General features: G+C 34.4%; 1 protein-coding gene across 1 annotated transcript in view; it reads right to left on the bottom strand.

Moving 5' to 3' along the window:
• SPOCK3 (SPARC (osteonectin), cwcv and kazal like domains proteoglycan 3) overlaps window positions 1-25,141 on the bottom strand; it is a 194,705-nt gene that overhangs the window by 40,504 nt on the left and 129,060 nt on the right. The window contains exon 6 of the mRNA XM_082759052.1: window positions 18,579-18,693. Within this exon, the coding sequence (XP_082615178.1) occupies window positions 18,579-18,693 (115 nt within the window). The remainder of the gene's footprint in view (window positions 1-18,578; window positions 18,694-25,141) is intronic.

Raw genomic sequence — 25,141 nt, 5'->3', positions numbered from 1 at the left:
GGGTTAAATTATAACATATATACCATACAGAAAGGATTTTTACATCCTCAGTTCTTCACTAATAGTGAATACCCATCATGAAAATAATGTGTATTTTTGTTGTTGTTGTTTGTTTGTTTGTTTTCTATATAGAAAAATGATGCTGTTGTCTAAACTAGAGTGTTCTTTTGCTTTTTGTTTTGTTTTGACAAGGTCTAGAGAAAAACAAGCTGTTGTTTTTTTTGTTTGTTTGTTTTCAACAAAATAGTGAGTAAAAATCAAAATTAGAGGAAAAAAAGACTAATACGTCAATGTCTCCTCTGTTCCAACTACAGAAAAGATATTTGAAGGGGGGGAAGCTTCAGAGTAAATTTGTAAATTTTGCTGTGGATGCCTCAAGACATGTTATGCCATATTTGAGCAGATCTATTAAACAGGAAAGCAAGTTGAAAGATCCATAAAACAGAATCACAATGTAGCAATCAGATTAAAATAATGCCTATTGACTTAGTAGTATGTTTCTTTCAATATGCGTTAGCATCAGGGATCTGCATCCAAATACAACACCTGGTACATTAAACTTCAAAATGCTCCCCTTCCCACCAAGACATTGTTGCATTAAATATCTAACACAAGTCAACAGCCCACCAGAATTACATACAGATTACTGAATGTTTAGTCACTACTTTCAGCTCAGATATGTCAGAGAAGTAGTCAGGTATCTTAGGAATTATTAAACGAGGAAACATAAAATATGACATTTTCAAAAAGTGATCATTGGTGAAGAGGATCTGAGCAACAGCTCCTCTGATTATTCAGTTACAGATCACAGAATTTCTAGGTTGGAAGAGACCTCAAGATCATCGAGTCCAACCTCTGACCTAATGCTAACAGTCCCCACTAAACCATATCCCTAAGCTCTACATCTAAACGTCTTTTGAAGACTTCCAGGGATGGTGACTCCACCACTTCCCTGGGCAGCCTGTTCCAATGTCTAACAACCCTTTCAGTAAAGAAGTTCTTCCTAAGATCCAACCTAAAACTCCCCTGGTGCAACTTAAGCCCATTCCCCCTCGTCCTGTCACCAGGCACGTGGGAGAACAGAACAACCCCCACCTCGCTACAGCCTCCCTTGAGGTACCTATAGAGAGCGATAAGGTCGCCCCTGAGCCTCCTCTTCTCCAGGCTGAACAAGCCCAGCTCCCTCAGCCGCTCCTCGTAGGACTTGTTCTCCAGGCCCCTCACCAGCTTCGTCGCCCTTCTCTGGACCCACTCAAGCACCTCGATGTCCTTCTTGTAGCAAGGGGCCCAAAGCTGAACACAGTATTCAAGGTGCGGCCTCACCAGAGCCGAGTACAGGGGGACAATCACTTCCCTAGCCCTGCTGGCCACACTGCTTCTTATGCAAGCCAGGATGCTGTTGGCCTTCTTGGCCACCTGAGCACACTGCTGGCTCATATTCAGCCGACTATCCACCAATACTCCCAGGTCCTTCTCTGCCTGGCAGCTCTCCAACCACTCATCTCCCAGCCTGTAGCTCTGCTTGGGGTTATTGCGCCCCAGGTGGAGGACCCGGCACTTGGCCTTGTTGAACTTCATACAGTTGACCTCAGCCCATCGGTGCAGCCTATCCAGATCCTCCTGCAGAGCCTTCCTACCCTTGAGCAGATCGACACACGTACCTAGCTTGGTGTCATCTGCAAACTTACTGAGGGTGCACTCAATGCCCTCGTCCAGATCATCAATGAAGATATTAAAGAGGACCAGCACCAGCACCGAGCCCTGGGGAATGCCACTAGTGACTGGCCTCCAACTGGACTTGACTCAGCAGTGATGATAATCAGAAGAAGTTTTTCTGTGGATACAAGCAGTGGTAACAACCTGCAATTCACACAAACTCTCCAAAACCTCTCTGAGAGTTGGTCAACTAGGTATCTTAGGTATTGAGATTATATTTGTTTCTAATCTACCATCCACAAAAAACACATAGGTAAGCTCTTCAGCAGAACTTTAGAACATAAACATATGACTGAATCTAGCCATAAAAAAATAAAAAATAAAAAAGAGTCCTGGTCTCTTCCCCTTTCTGCACTAGGCAGCCAAGCACCTGCTTGGCGGACAAAGAACTGGACACATGATTCAAAAGTACAATTAAAGAAACATTTTCTTCCTGATAATATTTTTTTTCTCCCTCTTCCAAAGTGTTTGCTTCTTTAATCCCTCTCATTTTAAAGTGTTGAGAGCTAATGAGCCAGGCATTTTTGTCTGCACCTTTTCTTCTACAACACAGCTGTCCTCTTTAAGCATTTTGGCCTTAAAAAGTTTTCTGTGAAATAAAATATTTTTCAGTTTGCTTGTAATTCTATACCAAAGTACCTCTTACATTTATCATAATATACTCTTACTGAGTGAGTTGTGTTCTGGAGCAAAATAACATGTATTCTATTATGGAAAAAATATTAAAATAATTTTTTTTTTCCCATTGGCAATTGTACAAGAAAAATAAAGTGAAGGAAACTGTAGCAGAGAACAAGCTTTCCCTGAAATATGAGGATACTTGTAACACCAAAAGACAAAAAAAACTTACTATCACAATCGAACATTAAAATGTTCTTTGGCAATTATATTTTCAAAAATATATTAATTGGTTTTGCTCCACCACTCCTTTGTCAAATTAATTAAAAGACTAATTAAATAGTTGCAGGAAATGTCTAAGGAAAATACCTATATTCAAAATTCTATCATGTATACAGTAAGTTGTAAAGTCGTAATATAGATAATTCTTCCTCTAAAAATTTTTATTAATAACCAAACCATTTATGCAATCAGTACAAATAAAACATGTAGATATGCATAATTTTTAGTTCATGTCTAACTGTTTTTCCTTAGAGCACTGGAAGAAGCAATTAAACAGTCTTTACAAAAACATTCATTTTGGATGACCTGCTATTTCATGAATTAAACATATTACAAAATAAATAAAAGCTGCAGTTTAACACTGAGAAACTGATAGTAGAAAATAAGATATCAGTGATATCACTAATCTTGAAATTAAACTTTATTATGGATTCTCATTTGTCTTAATTAGAGTATTCATTTCTATGTTAGACGGTCCCTCCAAAACCTTAAACTGTATTTTGTTTGCTATGCTACTGAGAACACATTAGGCATTTGTACTTTGTTTTCATCATTACTCTTTGTTTTCCAATTCTAAAGAAACTTTACGTCATTTAGAATAATGCTGATTAGTATTCATAATGTTTGATAACAGTTTTTCATTAATTTTTTGTTTATGTAATGGAATGACTCCTATCTCCATATGATATAATAGAATAAACCACTCAACTATATAGGACATGGGTTACCCCATTTCAATTTCTCAGGCATGTGTTTTTTTATCTACCCTAAAACTCTGGGAATAAAAGAGGAATTTCATAGGACTGGAAGAAAAGAGGTATTTTTATAGGATTTCTGAAGATTCAAGCATATCAGAGCAAGAGTAGTAGTTCTGACCAGGCCATTTCATGCTTAGAAAATGCAATCCAACTCCATCAGTGTCTTTGGAAATGTCTTCTTAATAGACATATAATAATTAATATTTCCCTCAGTTATGTCCTAAATGGCAAAGGGGGCATTCTTTTCAGTATGAAGAAGTCTTGTGTAAAGGTAAATTAAAAAGGAATGGCAGATTCAGCGAGTATTATTCTATGACGTCTGTAGTAATGAAATTCAGTCTAATCTTATTCATATGCTGTTTGTAGTCACCATTCTTCTACGTATAAAATCATATGGTTAGCAATTTAATAATTACTTCCAAGGCTCCTTGTGTTCTTGGTCCAAACGTCAAGAATAAATCATTATTAACAAGCTTACACCAGATTAATTGAATTTTACATCACCGAGGCTAAAACAGCTTGCAGAACAGCCTTTTCTTTCCATCTTCATTATTTGCAAATGCTTTTTATGAGCTAATGTTCTGGAAAATATCTTATATATCTTGGGTTTCTTGTCCACTACTAATGATTATACTTTTCAGTATATCTTGTATGTGGCTAAGTTACCTCCCAGAATAAAACACAATTCTTAGTTCCACAGAATAGTTTCAATGTTCCAGTTTCTACAGGAAAATGAATACTTGTGTTTGTAAGGTAAAGCTGAGTTTTGTATTTTTAACATATATATAAGCATTATAGACCTTTGCATTGTGTGCTTGTATGCAAACTTTTTTTTTCCAAGACTTTCTTGGAACTCTGACCTAGCTAATATATAAGGCTAGAAGGACTGAAACTCCATAAATACCAAGCTTTCTGGGAAATGCATGAATTTACTTCACCATTTTAAAGATGACGAGCAATTTTTTATTTTTATTTTTTGTGATAAATATATTTTGAGCTTTAAATCACATTTTCATGATTATATTTTATGTTATGTGGCTTATGCTAAGCCACAGATTTCTCAATTTGTACCTTACAAATGTGAGGTCAGAATGTATTTTTCTGTGTTTTGGCTAAAGGAAGAACATATACATCTGCACACAGAACTGCAGTGAACTAAGTTCACTAAGTCATTTCACTAATTCACTAGTTCACTAAGTCAATTCATTAAGTCTCTATATAAATTAAATATATATGATATGTAATGCTAACCATTTTGATAAGGATTATTATTCTATATGTAGCAATACAGGATTTCTTCTGACTTGCATTGCAATCCTCTAAATGGTAAATACAACATTGTTTTTTCTTAAAAAAAAAAAAGTCAGTACTAATAAATTCCAATATAAATCTGATTTTCAAAGATTTTAGTGGGTAGCTATTTTTTAAAGCTGAGTGCTTCTCATTTACTATTCAGACTATCATAAAGGTGTCACATGCTAATGAGACAGAGCTTACAGTTTGATACAACTGAGCAACTGCTGATGCTTGCATACAAGGTGGCTTTCACACTTGATCTTGCAGTATCAGCAGGAACAATGGTTAAAACAGATACCATACTTAATTTCATGGATCTTGGTGCCTTCAGGGAAGAAGTTGCGTTTTCCATTTTCTGTGAAAGCTTTAATGTTTTATTTAGTGGATTTCTGACTTTTGAAGTAGCCTACTTCATGAAGCAGAAAAAAAGAAACACAATTGGGTAATTGCGATAATTGAGCCACAAAATATCTATCTAATCATTTTATTAATGTATACTTTCATAATGCTGATTCATCAGAGTACACTTTTTTTTTTCTTTCCAAAAATAAAATCTGCTTTCATGGTAGTGAAAGTCCTGGAGATACAAAAATACATCCCTTACAGTATATTTAGATTGAAATATATTTAGATGATGCTGATAATAGTGCATATTTGTGTACATTTTCTTACTAAAATTTTGAGTAAATCTGCAGTAACCTACAAAAAGAGTCAAAGTTGGCAAGATTTGTGGAATACTGTAAAATGGCAACTGGGCATTAACAACAAGGCTGTTTTTTATTATTATTTTTGGAAGCAAGAGGGAAGAGGAAGACGCATCCTCAAAAACAAACACTGTTGCATGTAAGATTTGCCCTGGCGAGGAGGTATGTTGTTAAATCTTCTTTTAATGTTGCATCACCTTTTCACACTTTAAGAAATTACCACAGCTTGACAGTTAGTAGGATAATCAGATGACATAAATGTGGCCTAAGTGTCGTTGAACTTTCCCTGCACAACTAAACGTTTTCAGTGCATCACTAAAAAAACACTAGCCATATAAACTTTTCCATTAGTGCCTCAAAATATGAGGCCAACCAAAAGAACATGTGGCAGTTCTGAAAATGAGTTAAAATACATAGGATATAAAAATAACCATATGAGCTACATATGCCTTGGTAGAGCCATTAATTATGTTTCGATGAGAGAACAAGCTAGGATCAACATAATTTCAGCAGATATTTAAGCAGTATTATATTTCTCAGATATTTAAACTCTTCCCTATCTTAAATGCCATTTGTAACTAGGACAACTCTCAAGTTACTTTTTTTGGTTTTTAGGTCTGAAGTTAGCTGCATTTTCACAATAGCAAAACAAAATACAGGATGTTGTATGTTCAAATCACTAGCATTGAAAGATCTTCTTTGGAAACAAATATACAAGCTTTCCATTAAGATATGTGACATAGTTTTGTGGACATTTTACCCGAAGCAAATATCACTATCAAAAGCTGGGGACGTAAATGCTTAATTACCACATTCACTTGAAATTTATCAGAACAAAATCTACCAGAAAATCTGTGGTGTTTTCCACTAATCTATTTACACACTAAAAGTTCACAAAACACTTGAGGAAGAGAGGATACATGTAGCATTTTCTCTGATGCATACTCAAAGTCTTTTTTTGGCATTCTGTTCTCCTTTTAATAACAAAATATTCATTTTTAACCATTTCAGCTACAATAACTTTAAAATGAAAAATAATTAAAAAAAATAAAAAAAGAAATAGTAAGTCTACTTCTCTCCTGTTCACATGCTCAGGAAATGTTCTTTTTTAGTGAAAACATTTTTTTCTTTTCTTGTCTTTTTTTTTTTTTTTTCAGAAGATCTGATTATATTTTAATTATTGGAAGAAAGATGAAATTAAGTAAGGGAGACTAAATTAGGTAAATAAGAACAAGTTGACACCAGGTGAAATTCCTTTCTTGCATAATAAGTTATTGGCATATTTGCTTAGACTTACCTTAAGTAGAAATTATTTTTCATAACAGAGGTCTGCTTAAAAAATAAATGTTTACATTTTTTCCTGAGATCTAATATGAATCATAAAAATGTAATAAAAATAATACTTCAGGAAGTGTTATCATATTCCATTTTATTTCTGTCATTTCAGTATAGTAACTACAGAAGCATTGACAAAAACAGCCAAAGACATAATTTTTAATCCCTGGGTTTTAAAGGATTTCAAAAAGAAAATGTCAAAGTTTTCCCAAATTTCAAAAATTATCATTTCATATTAGAGATACTACAACTATTTAACAAAAAGCATACACAGTCCAATTGAAGTTGTAAAATAAATAGGAAATGAAACTACTAAAAATCCAATTACTGTTACTGAGAACTGGTTGCAAATGGCACATTCTTTAAATACCAGTTGGTTTACTTTTGACTTGAAGACAACTCAGTGAAACTCACTGACCCAACACTCCTTCAGAATGCTACTGAACCATCACTCCATTCCTGAGTTTCCTAATGATCTCTTATAGCTTCAGCATCCAATAAGCTGACATGATTACAGCACAAAATAGATTGGCAGCAGGTTATGATTGCCACCATAAGTTTCATCTTCCAAAAATAAGCAGGAGGGGTAAATAACCTAGTTTAAAATTATCATCTGATAAGTAAAGTATTTTTCTAGCACTTATTTCCCATTGATGAGCAATGAATCACTTTTAAATGGAACTGCATATTGATGGTATAAAAATAGTATCAGTGAAAAAAAAACATTACAATCATGCCAGTAATAGAGACTCAAACACAGCAGCATGTTGTTGGCTTATTCAGACACTGCACAAACAGAAAGACAATGTAAATCCAGATACTTAGCATATGATCTACGTCTCTTTGGTTATTTACTCTGAATAGAACTACTGTGACACACTTCTAAAGCCTTTAATGTATCATAAAACTGGCAAGGCCCCTTCATTTACATAATTAAGGCAATTATGGCCATTATAAGGAAATGCAACATAATATTAATGGTCTGAACCGTATTTAAGCTTCCAACTTTATAATCCATAAGTACTGGTTGGCATAGAGCAAAGAAGTCAAAGAATATATCCAAAACAAAACAAACAAACAAAAAAACATTCTCTTATGACTATCTAAAATAGTTTAATAGAGTTTATTGTGCTGCACAGGCTAAACTTTAACAATTTGCATGTTTTGGAGACTCTAATACTGAAATTGTTCATGGATTGTTTAATGACCTACATTAAACTTAATGATTATCAAACACAAAATTAAACAGCTTTAATTATCTTCTTTCATCATGATGACTTGTCTAATTCTCCTCTCTTAAAATTGCAGCAGCACACACAGAGAATATTCTTGGCTAGAAAACCACAGGACAATGCTGCGATATCATCTACTGTGAAGATAAAACTTGCCTTCTTCAAACACATAACAATCATGAACTTTCCTTTTTTATTTTACAATAGAAAACAAGGGGTAAGGAAATTTAAAAAATCAACCAGGCTAATGAAAACTTCCATAGTAAATCAATTAAAAGCAATATCCTAAAGAGTTTGTTTTCGCTTGTGAAAACTATATGAATAGAGCATAGTTTATTTCAAAAAGGAAGAAAGCAACTCTGAATGAAACTCAGTCTTGTCATTGTAAAGTTTTACATTAAAACCGCCAGAATGTCTAAATGGTTCTGCCTGAACAGTCCGTAAAAATTAAGGATTAAAAAAAAAAAAAGAAAAGCCAATAAATCCTAAGCCTCAAGTGCATCGTCCACTACATGTATGATAGTTCACTCTCATATACTTATTTAAACTGAACCAAATAGTTTTACCTGAGACAAAGTTTGGAAAGTTCACTCCAAAAGTGTTCCCTATGGACAGTATGGACAAAGCCAAAGAAATCCCACCTGTGCTTCTGCCCTCAAACATAACACTTTCATTTTCAAAGGCTCAGCTGGTGCAGGACATACAGTGGTGTCTGAGGATGAAAATACCCACACAGTGTGCAAAAATGTAGCACTCACACTATCTTAGGTACTTAGAAATGAGAACAACATATTATTCCAATGCTTTTAACAGAGGGACAGATCTACAATTACATGTCTATTTGCTGGTAACAGAAGAAATATCTCAAAGCACAGAACATGGGAGGCTAGGACTGCTTTTCACAGCCTTGACATCTGAAGAGTTTTCCATATAAATGTAAATTTGGGGACCTGATATACCTGGGTTTGACAATCTGTAGATTTGAGTATCCAAAATTCCAAAAGCAGTCATTACAAATGGAAGGACTTGGAAATAACAAAGCAGCCCTACAAAAAGGCAAAGAGGAAGCTGTTCTGGAGAAGGCTGATGTTGCAAAGATGGAGCTGTAAGCAAAGAATTATTTCCAGCAATAGGTATGTAATATCCCAGGTTTCCATTTAGCGTTAGCTTGTTGAAATGTAGACAACACTCAGCAAAAAATCTCTTCTAAGGATTTCACTTAATCCTGAAAACAATAAAAAGTTCTTTTTCACAGAACCAGGCTTGGGTTGGAAGGAACTTTAAAGGTCATCCAGTTCCAACCTCCCTGCCATGGGCTGGAATGCCACCCACTAGATCACGTTTCCCAGGGCACTGAACACCTCCAGGGATGGGGCAACCACAGCCTCTCTGGGCAACCTGTTCCAGTGCCTCACCACACGCTCAGTGAAGATCTTCCTCCTAACGTCTAATCTAAATCTCCCCTCTTTTAGTTTAAAACCATTACCCCTTGTTCCATCATTATCTGCCCAAGCAAAAAGTTGCTCTCCAGCATTTTTATAAGACTCCTTTAAATATTGAAAAACTGCAATAAGATCACCCTGGAGCTCTTCTACAGGCTGAACAGCCCCAGCTCTCTCAGCCTGTTTTCACAGGAGAAGTGCTCCAGCCCTCTCATCATCTTTGTATCCCTCCTCTGTACTACCCTAACAGGTCCACATCTTTCAGGGCCCTAAACATGGATGCAGCACTCTGGGTGGGGCCTCACAAAGGCTGAGCATAGGGGTACAATTCCCTCCCTTGAACTGCTGGCCACTCCTCTGTTGATTTAGTTACTGTGGATCCTTTTATTTATATTCCTTATTCCCAAATACTCTAATGCCTGTAAGAATGGAAAGGAAGATTTTTTTTAATATTTCCTTTTTAGCTTAAAGGTCGTTTGTTAATGACCTAACCAATCTGACCTTTCTTTTTTTAATCATAAAGGCATTCAAAACAAAATGAATATACCCTTGTTCTTGTCCTATTCCATGTAAAAGGTCTGAAATCCTACTCATACCAAAAATGGAGTATGAAATTACAGGAGAAACTCAAACACTTGAAGCAAAAATAATATATGGAGTAATCTCTTCAACCTAACAACAGGTCACACAGCTACATCTCCATTTCCCCAGCTCTTCAAACACAGCCACAGGCCCTCAGTATTTCTTACATTTTACCTCCTGGTCTCATTAATCTGACTAAACTATTAGATCCTCGAGCTTCCCATCTGCCAAGTCCAGGTGTGCTTTGCTACATCACACACAGACAAGACCTGGCAAGCATCCTGTACCCCTCTCATTACCAGCCCTTCCCTGGGTTACAGGGGAAGGAACACTGCACACATGGTTTGCTCAGGCACAAGCTAGATAGGGGAGTCAGGGGATTGTGAGCATACAGGCCATAAACACCTTTTCATTCCAAATAAATTCTCTCTTATTTCACACCACACTGCATTAGACTACTACCAATTTGGGTGAAGAAGCCCTTTTTTTTTTTTTTTTTTTTTTTTAAGTTTTAATACAACAGTACTTTTCTCAGTGTCACTCAAGTGAAAGCAAATTCTATTTATGAATCAACAAAAGGTTCATAAAGAAAATCTATTTTAACATTGAAGGAATACAATTTGTTCCATTAAGCTTCTGATATTACACAAACACATTAATGAATATGAAATAACAGTCTTTTACAGATAGACTAATATAATATTATTGTGCTAACAAATTCCCTTTATATTATATCAGATATGAAAATAATTTCTCGATACAAATGAATCCTCACTAAGATTATTACTCTCCTATCTTAGGGAAAAAAAAAATTCCTAAAATATAATAATACTAAAGCAATAGAATCTGATTAAACAATAGCGCTTCCTATTACAGATCAAGTAAAAATGGTCTACAAGGCAGCTTATATACATCTTACAGAGAAAAGACTTTCTTAATGGCCTGACCCAATATCAAAGCATAAAAATCTACAATGCATCAATTTTCTCTTTACTTTCAAATGGCTTTGTTGTACATATAATGTATACTTACAGCTCACAATTACTGTAAAAGTACATGATGAATTAAGCAAAGTGAAAAATAGCGTTTCAGCTTGCATGCCTGGACAAATATAGGTCTAAGATGAACTGTTTTGAGATTTAAAAGTGAATACTATGCATTATAGTATAAAAAGCAATAAAAGCAAAGTGGACATTTACTGCTAAGTCAATATCCTATAAAGAACTAAAATAGATATACAATAATACATGTACATGTTACTTCTGTAGTTTCTTTAAAATCACAAAAGTTTTCAAAAACAACAGCAGAGTAAGAATGCTCTCCTACATATAATGTCTTTTCCTCTAAAACTAACTGAGTCACAGCGTGAGAGTCTATCTATATTTAAACAAATGGCAACATTCACACTGACCGTAGTAGTAAAGGCAAGAAAGAAAATAATAGCCCAGATCTGATTTTTGTGGTTAGACCAGAAAGTAACATCACTCTCAGACAATACATACCCAAATGAATGAAACAAATTTCTGGTTTTGAAGCTTCCACTGATAGTTGTACACATGCATTTCTGGCTTCATTAAAAACTATTTTGAGGGAAATTATCAAAAATTTCTAATGAAATTTAAGCAACTAAAGAAGTATAAAGAATTTCATTCATTTAATATTGCATTCCATAGAATTGCACTAGCAATTATATAACAAAGTATTTTATTGAATTACAAATACATGGTTGTGAAAAACAGTCGACTGGAAAGCTCACTATTACCTAAGGCAAATTTAACTAACATGTATTAAATGTTCCTCTGTCTATGCCTCCAAACTACTAAGTAAGACTCTTTTTCCATTTATTGTGCATATTCATCTGAGACAGTTAACAAGAGACTAATTTCTCCATGATGAAAAACAGCACACTTCTCTTAGTACTTCTTTTAATAGGGGAATCGCATATTTTCTGAAAAAAAGTATGGCTTTGTAAAATTAGATGCTATGATTAGATATTTTGTGAAATATTTTAAAACATACTAGTATATTTCTAAATACCTCAAACATCACAGTGCATTAGTAAAAAGCACTACAAAGCACTACATCCTAGCATATATTTCATTTGAAGAGTCACTTTATTTGAGGTTTGATAGTTAAATTTTAACCTTGACCACACAGCATGAATTTCTTCATCTTTGAGATGGGAATTTTGGCTTATTGTCTCTTATAATGGCTCTTCCTATTTCCTTCTCTATATCACAAATGCTGGTTTTGGCCCTAAATCTCTGCATTTGTGAACTCTGGAAAACATTCAACATTCTCTTTTCATGCAAAGGGAGCAAAAGCTCTTCTTTGGCATCTACACCTGTACTATATGAAGCATGGATGCAGTCATGCATTGAGAGGATGCTGGTATGTAAATAAAGTAAGAGGATTTGGGGGAATGCTGCTTTGCTCTTTGTCAAAAAATAAAAATAAAAAAAAGTTCCTATATTTGTTTTTCAAGCATCAATGCACATAGAATGTAACAGATTCCACAATGTCTTTAATCCTACCGTTACTTATCATCATCTCCTCACAGCAATTAACAATTCGTCAGTATTCAGTGTAAAATAGGATGCAGCTGAGAGAGCACTTATGTTCTATGATTAGTCTTTCAAATACGCTAACTGAAAATATTTTCAGCATGCAGTGTTGCCTTTTGACTTCCTTCTACCAAAAGTTCAGACTTAAAGAGCATAAACTTTATAGCAGCTTCCTATGTTATCTATATTGTGCTCCCTAAATGATCAGATATAGAGAAGCCCATTCTTTCACAAATATGCCTACCTCTGATACTTTATTGAAAATACCAAGTGATCTCTTACTATAGAATTAATTAGAAATTCACTCAACATTTTTTTTGTGAGCAAATTTTTCTATTTTGGTAGCTAATGAAAATTAATATTTAATATATTACCCACAGTATTACACCTTTTTCAGTCTAAATTGCACGACCTTCAACCAGTTCTGAGTGTATGTTTCAGCTGGACCTTGACTGTATATTGGGACAGAATCCCAACCTTGCTTCCATGAAGAAAACATCCAAAGACATGAACCAGGAGGGAGCTATAGCACACATCAGTCAAATCCATAATATAGACTATAGTAAGGTTCTGGGAAACCAGGAATCTGGGGATGTCGTGACACATTTATCAGTGTTACTGTAGCCCTAGAAGATAGACATAGATCACTGGTTTCCAAGCTTTTTGGATTTAAGGAAAAATTTTTTTCCAACATCAGTATAGCAAATTCCTGCACAGTAAATTCTATCCAGCTGACTACTGATTGTTTTTCTCAGATACCCCTAAAAGCAATTTGTCCGGAGTTAAAGTTGTCAGCCATACACTCATCTGCCACCCTGGCATTCAAAACATGTTTATTGAGAACATTCCTGTAAATGTAGAAATGCCAAGTGTATCTTTATGGGGACTACGTCTTTAGACGTACTGGAATTTTGTCATTTGCATTAGCAAATTTAATATCATATTATGGTGCTGTGAGATAGAAAGACGTGCACTAGGAATTTGGTCCAGACAAGAAAAAAAGACAGACCAGCAAGAAAATCTTACCTCCTGTTTGTTTTTCATATTATTTGCATTATATATACATATATATATATAAAATTTATTTAGTAAGTAGGCCTCCATATAATCTACTTAACACGTAAAGGAGAAACAGAAGGAAATGTCTTGGCTAAGTAAGGAAATCTTACTGATGCAAGGAGTGCAGTGAATAATCTATCTCAATTTCTGAATGGATGAGGGACAATTTCTTTCAAGGACTGACATATTCATTTCTCTGCATCTTTCTGCAGCTTTTGAGAAATTTTAACTGCTACAGCTGACTCCAGAGGGCTATTGTCTGGATCCTCCTTTTTTATTTTCTGGAGGTTGGGGTGTGATTTAAAACTCAGTCCACCTCAGGGGTGGGGCATCTTCAACCTCTCTGAGAAACCTGTTTCAGAGCCTCACCACCCTCAGAGTGAAAAAAGTTAATGCAGCACAAGACAGTACAGTGGGCCAAGATACATTTTCAGAGTAATGCCATTAAAATTAGAACTGACAAAGTCACTGAATAAAGCTGGACTAACATCAAAGTAGAGAAGTTTGTGCAAATTTTACAATAGCTTTTTTGCCTTTGTGTTTTACTTATGCTGTATAAGAGAGTAAAAAATGAAACTTTCCATTATGCATCTAGAAGTTTTTGTTAAGGAACATATTGATAAGAGTATCTTTATTCATTACAATGTCTCAGTTTTTGAATTACATCACATATAATGAAAAGTATGAAGTAACACCAGCTGTCTCCTGAATGAGGGCCATTTCAATAAATATTCAAAAATTAAAAATATAAAATGTAACAGGCTTCAATTTGTGGTTGTGTTCACTGAATAGATTGTACATACTTATGTGAGAATATGAGTATATTGCTCTGAAGAGATACATTTTACATTTCACCAAAAATTCAAAATAACAAAAGCAACATTAAATAAACTAGAAAGAAAGCCTTAATGCTTCTGGGATCATGCCAAGGTATCTCTGATTTAGTTATGCAACTGCAATGATCATTAATGGTGTTCATTAACATCAAAGGAAATTCACACATCTGAGAAAAGCATTTTGAATATATTAACGTGCATTATAGAATATTATTGCTAAGCATGAAGTTCATTTGTGACTAAATACAGTTTGTTCAACTTCTTGTTCTTGCAGTTTTCCATGCCTTTATTAACAACTTATTATTACAAAATGGAATATTTATTTTTTAAGAAGATAGTAGAATTCCTGTACCAAAGCCATGAAATGAATTCAGAACTTCTGAGAACACTCTCTCATCCCACCTCTTGTAATCATATGTTAAAACTTTTTTTTTTCCTTAAGAATGCGATGTTGGCAATATGTACTTTTGTTATACTGTATTTTCTGCTTGAGCATCTAGTCATAGGCTTCAAATCAAATTGATACAAATCAAACATGAATCAGTGCTGGACTAGACAATCAGGAAGAATCCAATTAAGAATTTACTGCTACTTAATACTGGCTGGGAAAATACATGGCTAAAAAAAAATAAAAAATAAATAAAAATTAGTAAAAAGTACTTAATGACAAAAGAGCAATCAGTAAAACTATTTTTGTTCTAAAAAAATCAAAACTTTTTTTTAAGGAAACACTCTAAGTAAAAGGAAAATCTGTTAATGAGACAAGAAAACATTCTAATACAAAAGCCCTTTTTCCTATGCCTCTACTTCCTTATTATTAACTAACTACATTTTTCCTGAGGAAATTTTTCTGTTATTATTTTAACTTTAACTTGGCTGAAAGAAAATGAAGACTTAAGTGAAGTCAAAATAGCCAACTGCCAAGAGGTTCATAATACACTGTAATTTAGTGAAAGAGTAGATGAAGGCTGGTGAATTGTAAAGTACTACGTGAAACCAAAACCTCAAATAAATGTGCTGTTATGGTAGCTGCAAAAAGAGTTTAAACTGTGAACACTAACATGGAAGAAGGTAAATCTGTGTGTGTGTCTGTGAATGCCTAAAAATCAAACTTTTGAACCCTCAAGCATAAAGCTAGATGCAATCAGTATGGACTGGCATAAATACTGATAAAACCTGTACTAAACAAAAGTGGCATGTCACTTATTCTCCATTAAATAAAGAGACATGGGACAGAAATAACAATTAGGAGGATGATCACATGTGCCTTTGCACTATTTAGGCTGGGAAAACAGTGTGGTAGGGACTGATGGATCCTGATAAGAATAATAAGTTTCCAGAAAGAAGTGGTCCATGAAAGATCCTGGGTGGTGGAAAGATCCTGGAAATGAGTAAAGATCCTGGAGGTCAAAGAGGTGTGTTGAGAAGAACGCTGGGGGATTCCCAAACACCATGGCCAAACCACTTGAGACAGGTAACTGCAAGCAGCTGCACAGCAGGACTTTCTACATGGCTGTCCTAAGTCAGCAGTGATCTCTCCGCTTGGAAGGCACATTGAGATCTAGTGAAAGTAGCACTGTGTGTGCACATGAGTGAGTGAGATGAAATCAAATATGGTAAAAGCTCTAATCTTGATGGTTCGTGAACAATCCTGCTATCCAGATGCACTGCAGGTTTTCATTTACTCTATCTCATTCATGGCAGTTACAGAACAGGTTGAACATAATTGCAGATGCTATGTAGCACAGATGCTAGTGTACAATCTCCTCCTCGTTTTAGATAGTGGAGTATGGAGGATAATCATGCTTTATACCCAAGAGAAAAGCAGAAAAAGGATTGACTTGGTGTTTGTTTTCTAGATAGTTGAGGATGGGTGGGAGGATGGACAATGGACTTGCTAGAAGGTAATGCAGACAAGCTGTGCAGAATTAACAGTATCAAAGACTAATGTGATTTTGTACATCTTAAAAAACAAGTGCAACATCTACATTTACCCCATTGAATGTTTTAATCTCCTCATCCTAGTGATAGTTGGTAAGCCTACACTGTGCATCGTGCATATTTGCTAGTATGATCATCAGACTGAAGATCAGGACTAGCAAAAAACATCCTTTATGACAGGTGAAAGACAGGGCTTAGACTGCCTCAGCACAAAAGGATCATACATAATGTCTAGAGCAAAAAATGGTGCCCAGGTACTGCCAAGGGGATAGAAGTCTCCCCAGTCTTAAAAAATGCAGACAGTGTCACAGAAGCCTTCCTTGTTTCTAGTCCCACTTAACCAATAGAAAACAAACAAAACCAACAAATAGAAGAGCTTAGGAAAATGAAAACTAACTCTGTGAAATCCCTTCATGCACAAATGTACAAGCCAGTTTGACCTGGATGCACCAAATCCCACAGGAGTATAGACTTTCATACCGAGAGTATTTTGTGGAAGTTCATAGATATGTTTGCTTCCTAGATACACCAAAAAATAAAAAAGGGCAGAATTCATCAACCTTAACAAATTAAAAAAATGTTTTGGATCAGGGATATATTTTAGGAAACCCTCACTTAAGTTATCCTTGAAACTGAAGCACTAATCTTACTTTGCCTCTTTGATTTTGTCAAATTTCTAAGCAATTCACAGGTGCATACACAGCCAAGAACACTTAACAGACTTCAATTTAAAGAAAATAATTGGATTCTTAAGCAGAAAATTTGTATTCAGTTACAATAATGGCTGAAATTTCAGTAATGACAGTCAGCCCACTTTCATTTTTCTCATGTCACCTGTCCTTCAGCTTTGTAAAGTAATGATATTCAAATTTCAATATTCCAGTAAAACGTAGCAGCTGGAAAAGCCCTGATTTTTGCTTGCCCCAACAATCTGTTAGCACAGGATTAGTGTTAATTCCTATACTAATATAGGCTTTTTCTTCTTTCTCTTTTGCATAACTAAGCATAAGCAATCTTGATCCTTTGGCAAAATAAATCTTCAAGAGTTCATTCCTACCAGTACTAATTAAAAACAATTCCATTTTGCTGAAGCCAATAAAGTTTATTTATAGGTTGTTTTCAATGTTAACAGGAATACCAAAAATAGTCTGCTTAAGAACACACACACCAGGATAAAAAATATCACCTGTAACAGGTGAAACAGCTTAACATAGAGAAAATGATAATTTGATATTAGTAAAAAATGAGGATAATTATATCATGTGCAAAAGCTAAAAGAATGACAGGTCTACTATTCACAGAGAGATACTTTTCATCTGATAATCTTAATTTCAGTTCATGCCCATTTTTAAGCAAATATCCCTCGATCACTGCTGGAAAGGAAGAAATTGTTGCTAGTGCAAACCACAACCTCATTAATACTATATACTCTATGTCTTATCAAAGGGGCCACATTAACTGCATATGACTGTCTCTTCCACAATGTTTTAAATTCAATTCAACCTCCAATCATGCATTCAGGTCCATGGTGGCCTAAAACCTCATGCTATGATGGATTTATTTATGAGCACCAAAGATTGTATCTTGTTTTGTTTAACAACAACCTTTCAAAGTCACCTGAAAATCACTGAAATATAAATGTGCTTAGCCACTTTTTTTTTTTTTTTTTCTCCAGCTGCACCAGTGGCTAAGAAGCAGTAGTACTAAGCAACTGTGTTTTTCTGCAGCCTAATCTCATGCATGGTCCAAAAGGAAGCTGATTTATTCCTGTCTACTTTTCAAAGAACTCACTATTATATGACAGCCTTTACCAATATTTCTGTAGTTTAAGTGCAACTGCTTGCTCCTATAAGCTTTAATAAGGACTTTAAGTGGCCTTTTTTTCCCTCTATTACTTCATTTTATTGAAAATTCAGTTGAAAGCAGTAAGGAGCAAGGAATGATTTTTTCTGTCTTAAGTGCAGCTACAGGTATCTTGAGGAGTACTAAAGAGTAATAAAAGAACAATAAGTTGTACTAAAATAGCTTCACTGAAAATCACAGTTGTGTATTATTGTAGGTACAATTTCAAAAGCCACTGCAAAGACCCTTTAATAAAACTTTTTTTTTTTTTTTAATAATCGTTTGTGATCACTGTGCTGTTCTATGAACCAAATCTTATTTCCTTCTAGAAATGAGATGTTAAAAATATCATACAAATTATCATCACTCACCTCTCCTATCATTTCTCCCTGTACTTGTGGATTTGTCAGAAGGGCAAGGGCAACGTCCTTCACATTTCACTGAGATTTGTTTTCCTGAGACACAAGCTTGATAGTCTAATTTGCACTGTAAGGAAAGAAAATCACTATCATTAATATAAACATCTTTTATAATATAAATTAATCCTTAAGTATTTTGAAGGAATCTTTAATAAGGTGCTTAAATGTCACTAGACATAGATGCTAGGAAAAATTCTGCTGTATGTGCTACCTTTGTACTAAGAATCTGATTAAAGGTATAAAGTTCTACTCCCTAATTTGGTTGGAATTTCAGGCTCAATTCAAGTATGAATGCACTTTTGTCATTAGACTGATTTGGTTACATATACCAAACAGAATTAGACTGTACTGGTTTCATTTTCGTTATATGAGCAAATATATAAGGCATCAATATTCATTATTGATAGGAAGCAATTAAAGGAGTCGCTACTGGATTTTTGAATTAATATCTACCTTCAAAATGACAGTATTTTAATGAAAAGCAATAACAAATAAAATAGAAATCTGTGGCTGATGCTATTCTAGACAGTGTCAGTCTTCTCCAATATGGAAACAGATTCATTTTGTGTGGTTCTGATCTGTATATTTATAGCTCTGATTCAAAAACAATACACAAATTAACTGTATCTAACCAGGAAATGGTATTGTTGTTTCAAGCACATAAAGCCACTATAGTTATTGTTCATATAAACATTATTAAAAATAACATTATTATAAATATGGACATTCATATTGAAAAACTGCACTGTTATTCCAAAAGAAGTTCTTGATATACAGATATATCCGTAGGATCGTTTACCAACATGCAATCAGGAAAAACACAAACAAAAATAAAGGAAAAAAGGAGAATTAAGAATCTGTAGAAGGGAAGGAGAAAGTGAAAAAGGGGAAAGAGGAGATGGTAAAGGAGGATGGTTATAGAGAACATTTCATCTTTGAACAAAGGATTGAAGATGCCTCATTAGTCAGATAAAGGACATAAAATAAAAAAAGTATAGGAGTCAAAACCATTTCAAGTGATGAATAAAAACATGACAGTGTTTTCTATGCATGACACAACTTCAGAAAAACAGTTTCAAAAGAATTTTTGCCTTACATTCCCTGACTCATCTGCTGTTTTGGTATCCAGTGTCAGTTTAATTAACACAATTTGATTATACAATTATGAGGATTTCTGGTAAACCCTAAAGTTTAAGTTTCTCTCTCACTTAAAAATGAGTAACAGGTTGGGGCACACATTACAGTTACATAAAAGAGCCTGCTGAAATATCGCACGTTTTCACTAGCATACAGATGTAATTGCCTAAACTCAGCTCCTCCCTGGGATTCTACAGAACTTTATCAACCTTTAATACTCCTTACCTTGTCACACCTAACTCCTAACCTTGTCACAACATTGTCACACTGTCATGCAGTTCTCCACCCAGCACCAGCTGAACTTCACCACCATGTTGAAAGAATACCTTTTTGAACCACTTACAATACAAAAAAGAAGAGATATTATGAGAGAGAAAAGAATACCTGAAATTTTGTGCATTTGCATAAAATAATCATCTCAGCTCAGTTCTGAACATGTAACCTTTTCCCCCAAAAGGCATAGATAAAAGGGAGCGAGGCTAAAACAATCTTTAATTCTAATAATAATAATAAAAAAAGCAGAATAGATCTGTTCCAATTGAAATCTGTACAAATATGACTTATGTCTCATAAAGGACAAGAAAATTAAAGCAAAGAAACCAGCTTTGCCTTCTCTACAGTAGTTGACTATGAAAAAAATGGCTACGTACAGTATGCCTAACTGTACAGGAAAGTGCTTGACTAGCCATGATGTCCACCAGACCCCTTTGCAGACAGCACATGACCTAATTCATATTTTAATACCTGAGACAATCTTCAGCATTGGTAGAATAGATCATACCCTGAACTTAATAAATATTTTTGTGGAAAAGAGATATCTTCCCTTTTTTAAAATATGAAGATTTTATTGTTCAATCTTAAAGAGTCAAACCTACAAATACTTTGCATTTAGGCTACTTACAAAAAGAGCTTTAGGCACTGAATAATACTCCCATTGGTGACTGAACTTAATGAGACCACCATTTGAAACTGGAATTATAAAATTATCATTATTATTGTTATTAATAATAATAATATACTGAGAATCAGAACATGAGGAACTCAAAACAAAGGTGTACATTTTTGAGATGCAAGATTTTTATTATTTTTTTTAAGACTCTGGTGCTTCTTTTCTGTTTCACTCAAATGTTGAAACTAGTAAACACTTCGAAGTTGCTCCAGCTAACAAGGTAAGTATGATATGTGCATTCAGTCATTCTGATTTATTTTTCTTTAAAGTATATCCTTGGTTCTATTTGAAAGTAACATAGCCCTCTTAAATGTTAACAAAAACAATGCCTGGCACCTGTCACAGGACCTGATGTCCCAGCTAGGGAGTGCAAGGTCAGTACATAACATTTCTAACTCAGCATTCCCATTCACAGCTCTGCTACAATTATATATTCACTGAACACGTTCTGTTGACAAGCAGGCAGCAGAGTTACATTCCCCATCTCCAGTAACAAAGCAAAATTACAGTGCTTGCAAAAGTCAGAAAAAAATCAACAGGTTTTTCTGACAATTTAGTATCAGCAGCTAATGACAGCTAATTATATAAGAATATAATTATGGTTTAAACCTCTTGCCTTTGTTCCATGAATCGACAATACACTGGGATATTGCAAAGGCAGCTCAATTAAACCAAGGCAAGTTAAGATATCCCTCATCATTAGTCTCAATGAACTGGCAGCAAAGTAACATAAAAAAAAATTCATTAAAAAAAAAAATAAAAAACTGTGGCATATAGTATATGAGTGCACAAGGAAAAGTAGTATTACACTATTACACTACTAGTAGAGGAAGTGTTGGGAACATGACGAAATCATTAATTTTGTGGGAAAAAATATCTGACTGCTTTAAACAGCAGAAAAATACATGAATATAAAACTAGTAAGTATAATGTTATATATAGCAATAAAATAATTGCAATTTATTTGGCTTTATTATTTACATGGGGAGAATACGTCATCACAATTTTCAATGAACTCATCTGTTGGATTTTATAATATTCCTTATTTAACTTTGATTTTATAAACCGTTAACTACTTGCGCTATTTTCACCACAATGCCTTATATGTATGAAAAAAATCCATTTTACTTATGAATATATATAATTTTTCTCTTTCCTGATTTCCTTTTTCCTCTTAGCATATCAGTTTTCTACATTGGAGTTATAGCATGTCTCATTTTTATGTTTAATTCTACGGACATTTCAACTGTGAATTTTCACATTTTGTTTCAAGACAGAAGAATAGGTATTTCTGACTTTAAAGAAATATGCTACACAGTGATTAAAAAAATGTTTCAATACAGACAAAGAATATGTACCACGTCAGGGTCTCTTGGCAATGTATTTCAGGATGAAAAGCTCCTCACTTCAGCACTGTCAAGGTTCCCATAGAAAGATGCAATTTGTTTACTTATATTCTGCCTGTTTGAAAACCTGCTCAGTTTTAAATAGATCCAACATTCTCCAACATTTGCCCAAAGTATATATTTAGTGAACTAGAGACAAGCAATTAAAATATGCGGGAAGAACATCAAAGAATGTATGTCATCTTTAGACATGACTCATGCAGCTTTACTGTTATTACAGTAAAGATGAGAATAGTTATATTTCTGGAACAATTATATATACATATACATAAACCCTGTTCTTCTAACTACTCTTACAGAGTTGAAAAGATTAAATGACAGTAATATATTTCATTAAGCTCTGCTACCTTCCATTCCAACGTAGCTACCCTTCAACAGCTGCCAAACTGATCTCTCTGTACTGCATGTACCAAGAACCTTGTTTCACCCCAAAATGGAAAAAAATATATAGTATTTTCTTTCCCATGGCAAAATAATGAAAAAAAACAAAACTCAAGGGAAAAATAAAATAAAATAAAATAAAATAAAATAAAATAAAATAAAATAAAATAAAATAAAATTTGTGTGCATTTGATTAGCATGAATAAAAGGGCAGAATACATTTTATTTTTTACAGTAAGTTCCAAAACAATCTCAACTTTCATTGTATTTGTAAACTGAGGTCCAAGTAAATATCATGCACTTCTATACATATATATTCATCTTTAAGAAATCCCCAGACATGTTCTTGTGACCAATTTATCTAATTTTAAGTGTGAATGACAGTATGTGTGTGTATATACAGGAGGGACACTGAGAAAACCTGTGACTTGGGAAAACTTTTTGACTGAAAATACACAAGAAACCGCTACAAAAAAGGAGTAGTATGTCAGCATGAGTATCACATATACAGAGGTAAAGCCTCTATGTGAAGCAAAAAAAAAAGAATATTCAGAGAATATTTATATAGTCTAGAAGTTTTCAACTTAGAAATTTTCAAATTTCAGATTTTATATTTACACCCTTGTACACATGAAGAACTGTCTGAGCAAACCTGTAGCCACTGAAAAATATTAATGGACAGAAAATGTATGGTTAGACTGGAAATGAATGAGAAAGGAAGAAAATTAATAAAAAAGAAGACCTCAGGAATTGTAGGAAAAACAACTTTTAAATTTGATTTATGGGAAATCACACAGAAAAAAAATAATCAACTTGTGGGCATCTAGAAGAAAGAAGATGAACCATGCCACAAGGTTTTATCAGGCAAATTGTAACAGATCTAGCTTTATCTATTCTATTGGGGCAGTTTTTAGAAAACAAAGATATAACAGATTGCAAGTACCTCTATTTTACCAAGGCTTTTCATGCTCTCTTACACTGCAACTTTGTAAGCCATAGTGGTAAGTCTGCTATTTGTATAATCATACTGTAAGTTGATTATAATGGCTTACAGTTAGAATAGAAGGTTGCACTGGAAGTAGATTTTAGCAAGGGTGTATCACAATCCAGAACTATTTTGTCCTTTCATTAATGTCTTAGAAGATGAAATGAAAGCTATCCTTGACATATCCAGACACGTAAGAGTCTAGAATAACTTTAGAATACACAAATAGAATAAAATACTCTTATTATCGCAGGTTAAAGAAATATATATAATTAAATACAGAGAACTGCTGTTCCACTCTCAGGTACACGTAATAATAACCTTTAAAATACAAGCTGTGGAACAACTGGCTAGAATTCTGTTGCAAATGAAAAATATATATATATAGAGAGAGAGAGAATTGTCAATAATGATGACACTGTGATAGTGATAGGACAAGGGGGGAAGAGTTTTAAACTAAAAGAAGGAAGATTTAGATTAGATATTAGGAAGAAATTCTTTACTCAGAGGATGGTGAGGCATTGGAACAGGTTGTCCAGAGAAGTCGTGGATGCCCCATCCCTGGAAGTGTTTACGGCCAGGCTGGATGAGGCCCTGAGCAACCTGATCTAGTGGGTGGTGTCCCTGCCTATGGCAATGGGTTGGAGTTAGATTACCTTTAAGGTCCTTTCCAACCCCAGCCATTCTACAATTCTATAAACTTTATGATCTTTAAGAAAAATGCCATATCAGGATACATAAACAGGACTGCACCCTGCAAAACATGTAAAATGCACACAGCTCTGGCAAGCACTAAAATAGTGCACCTTGTCCAGCTTCAGGACAAGTTTTCCAATAAGACAGGAAGTAACTGGAAAAAGTCCAGAAAAGGGGGGAGGGGGAGGGAGGGTAACAGATTAGAGGCCTAGAAAATGGCATCGGTGAAAAACATGCTTGAGGAGTGGGAATGTTCAGGCTTGAGAAAAGAGGATTCTCACAACAGCTGTCAAAGAAAAGGCATCTGAAATATTTTTGAAGAGAGTACCATGATGAAAGTTACAAGAAATAATTAGCTTAAATTGCTGCAGAAGAGTTTCAGATTAGATATTAGGAAGACTTTCTAATAATAAGGGTAGTGAGGTATTAAAATAAATTGCTGGAAATGTTTATTGAATCTTAATCATTGGGATCTTTACAAACAGGATCAGATAAGAGTGTCAGGAATGACACCTGTGTAGTTTGTCTTGCTTTGAGAAAATGGGTCAACCAGATGAGATGAAACTTATTGAATGAGAAAGTACAGCATAAACTTTCTCAGTATCAAGAGACTACTGCTTGCATGATGTGTAATGAATTAAGTAGGGAGACCACATGAAAGAGAAGGAAATTAATGCTTATGCTGGCCCAAGAATGTTAGATAACTTACTTCAGCAAAATTCTTCTGTTTGGCACTAAGTCTGTATTTTTGCTTCCCTGAGCTCTTGAAAACCTGAGATGTGACTTGAGAACATGCTAAATATTTTAGATCCAACTAAAATTAATAGGAATTGAATACATAAATGCTTTTCTATGTGAAACATGAAAAGATGATCCTTTAATTGGACATCAAATTCTCACAAATAATTTCGTCTTTCATTTATCTGCAACAGTCTTCTATCTGTAAAGCAACACTCCCATA

The sequence above is a fragment of the Aythya marila genome (genome assembly GCF_965140915.1).
Source record: "Aythya marila genome assembly, chromosome: 4".
NCBI lineage: Eukaryota > Metazoa > Chordata > Aves > Anseriformes > Anatidae > Aythya > Aythya marila.
Note: the sequence above shows the minus strand (reverse complement) of the source record. Positions and strands in the feature narration are given on the sequence as shown.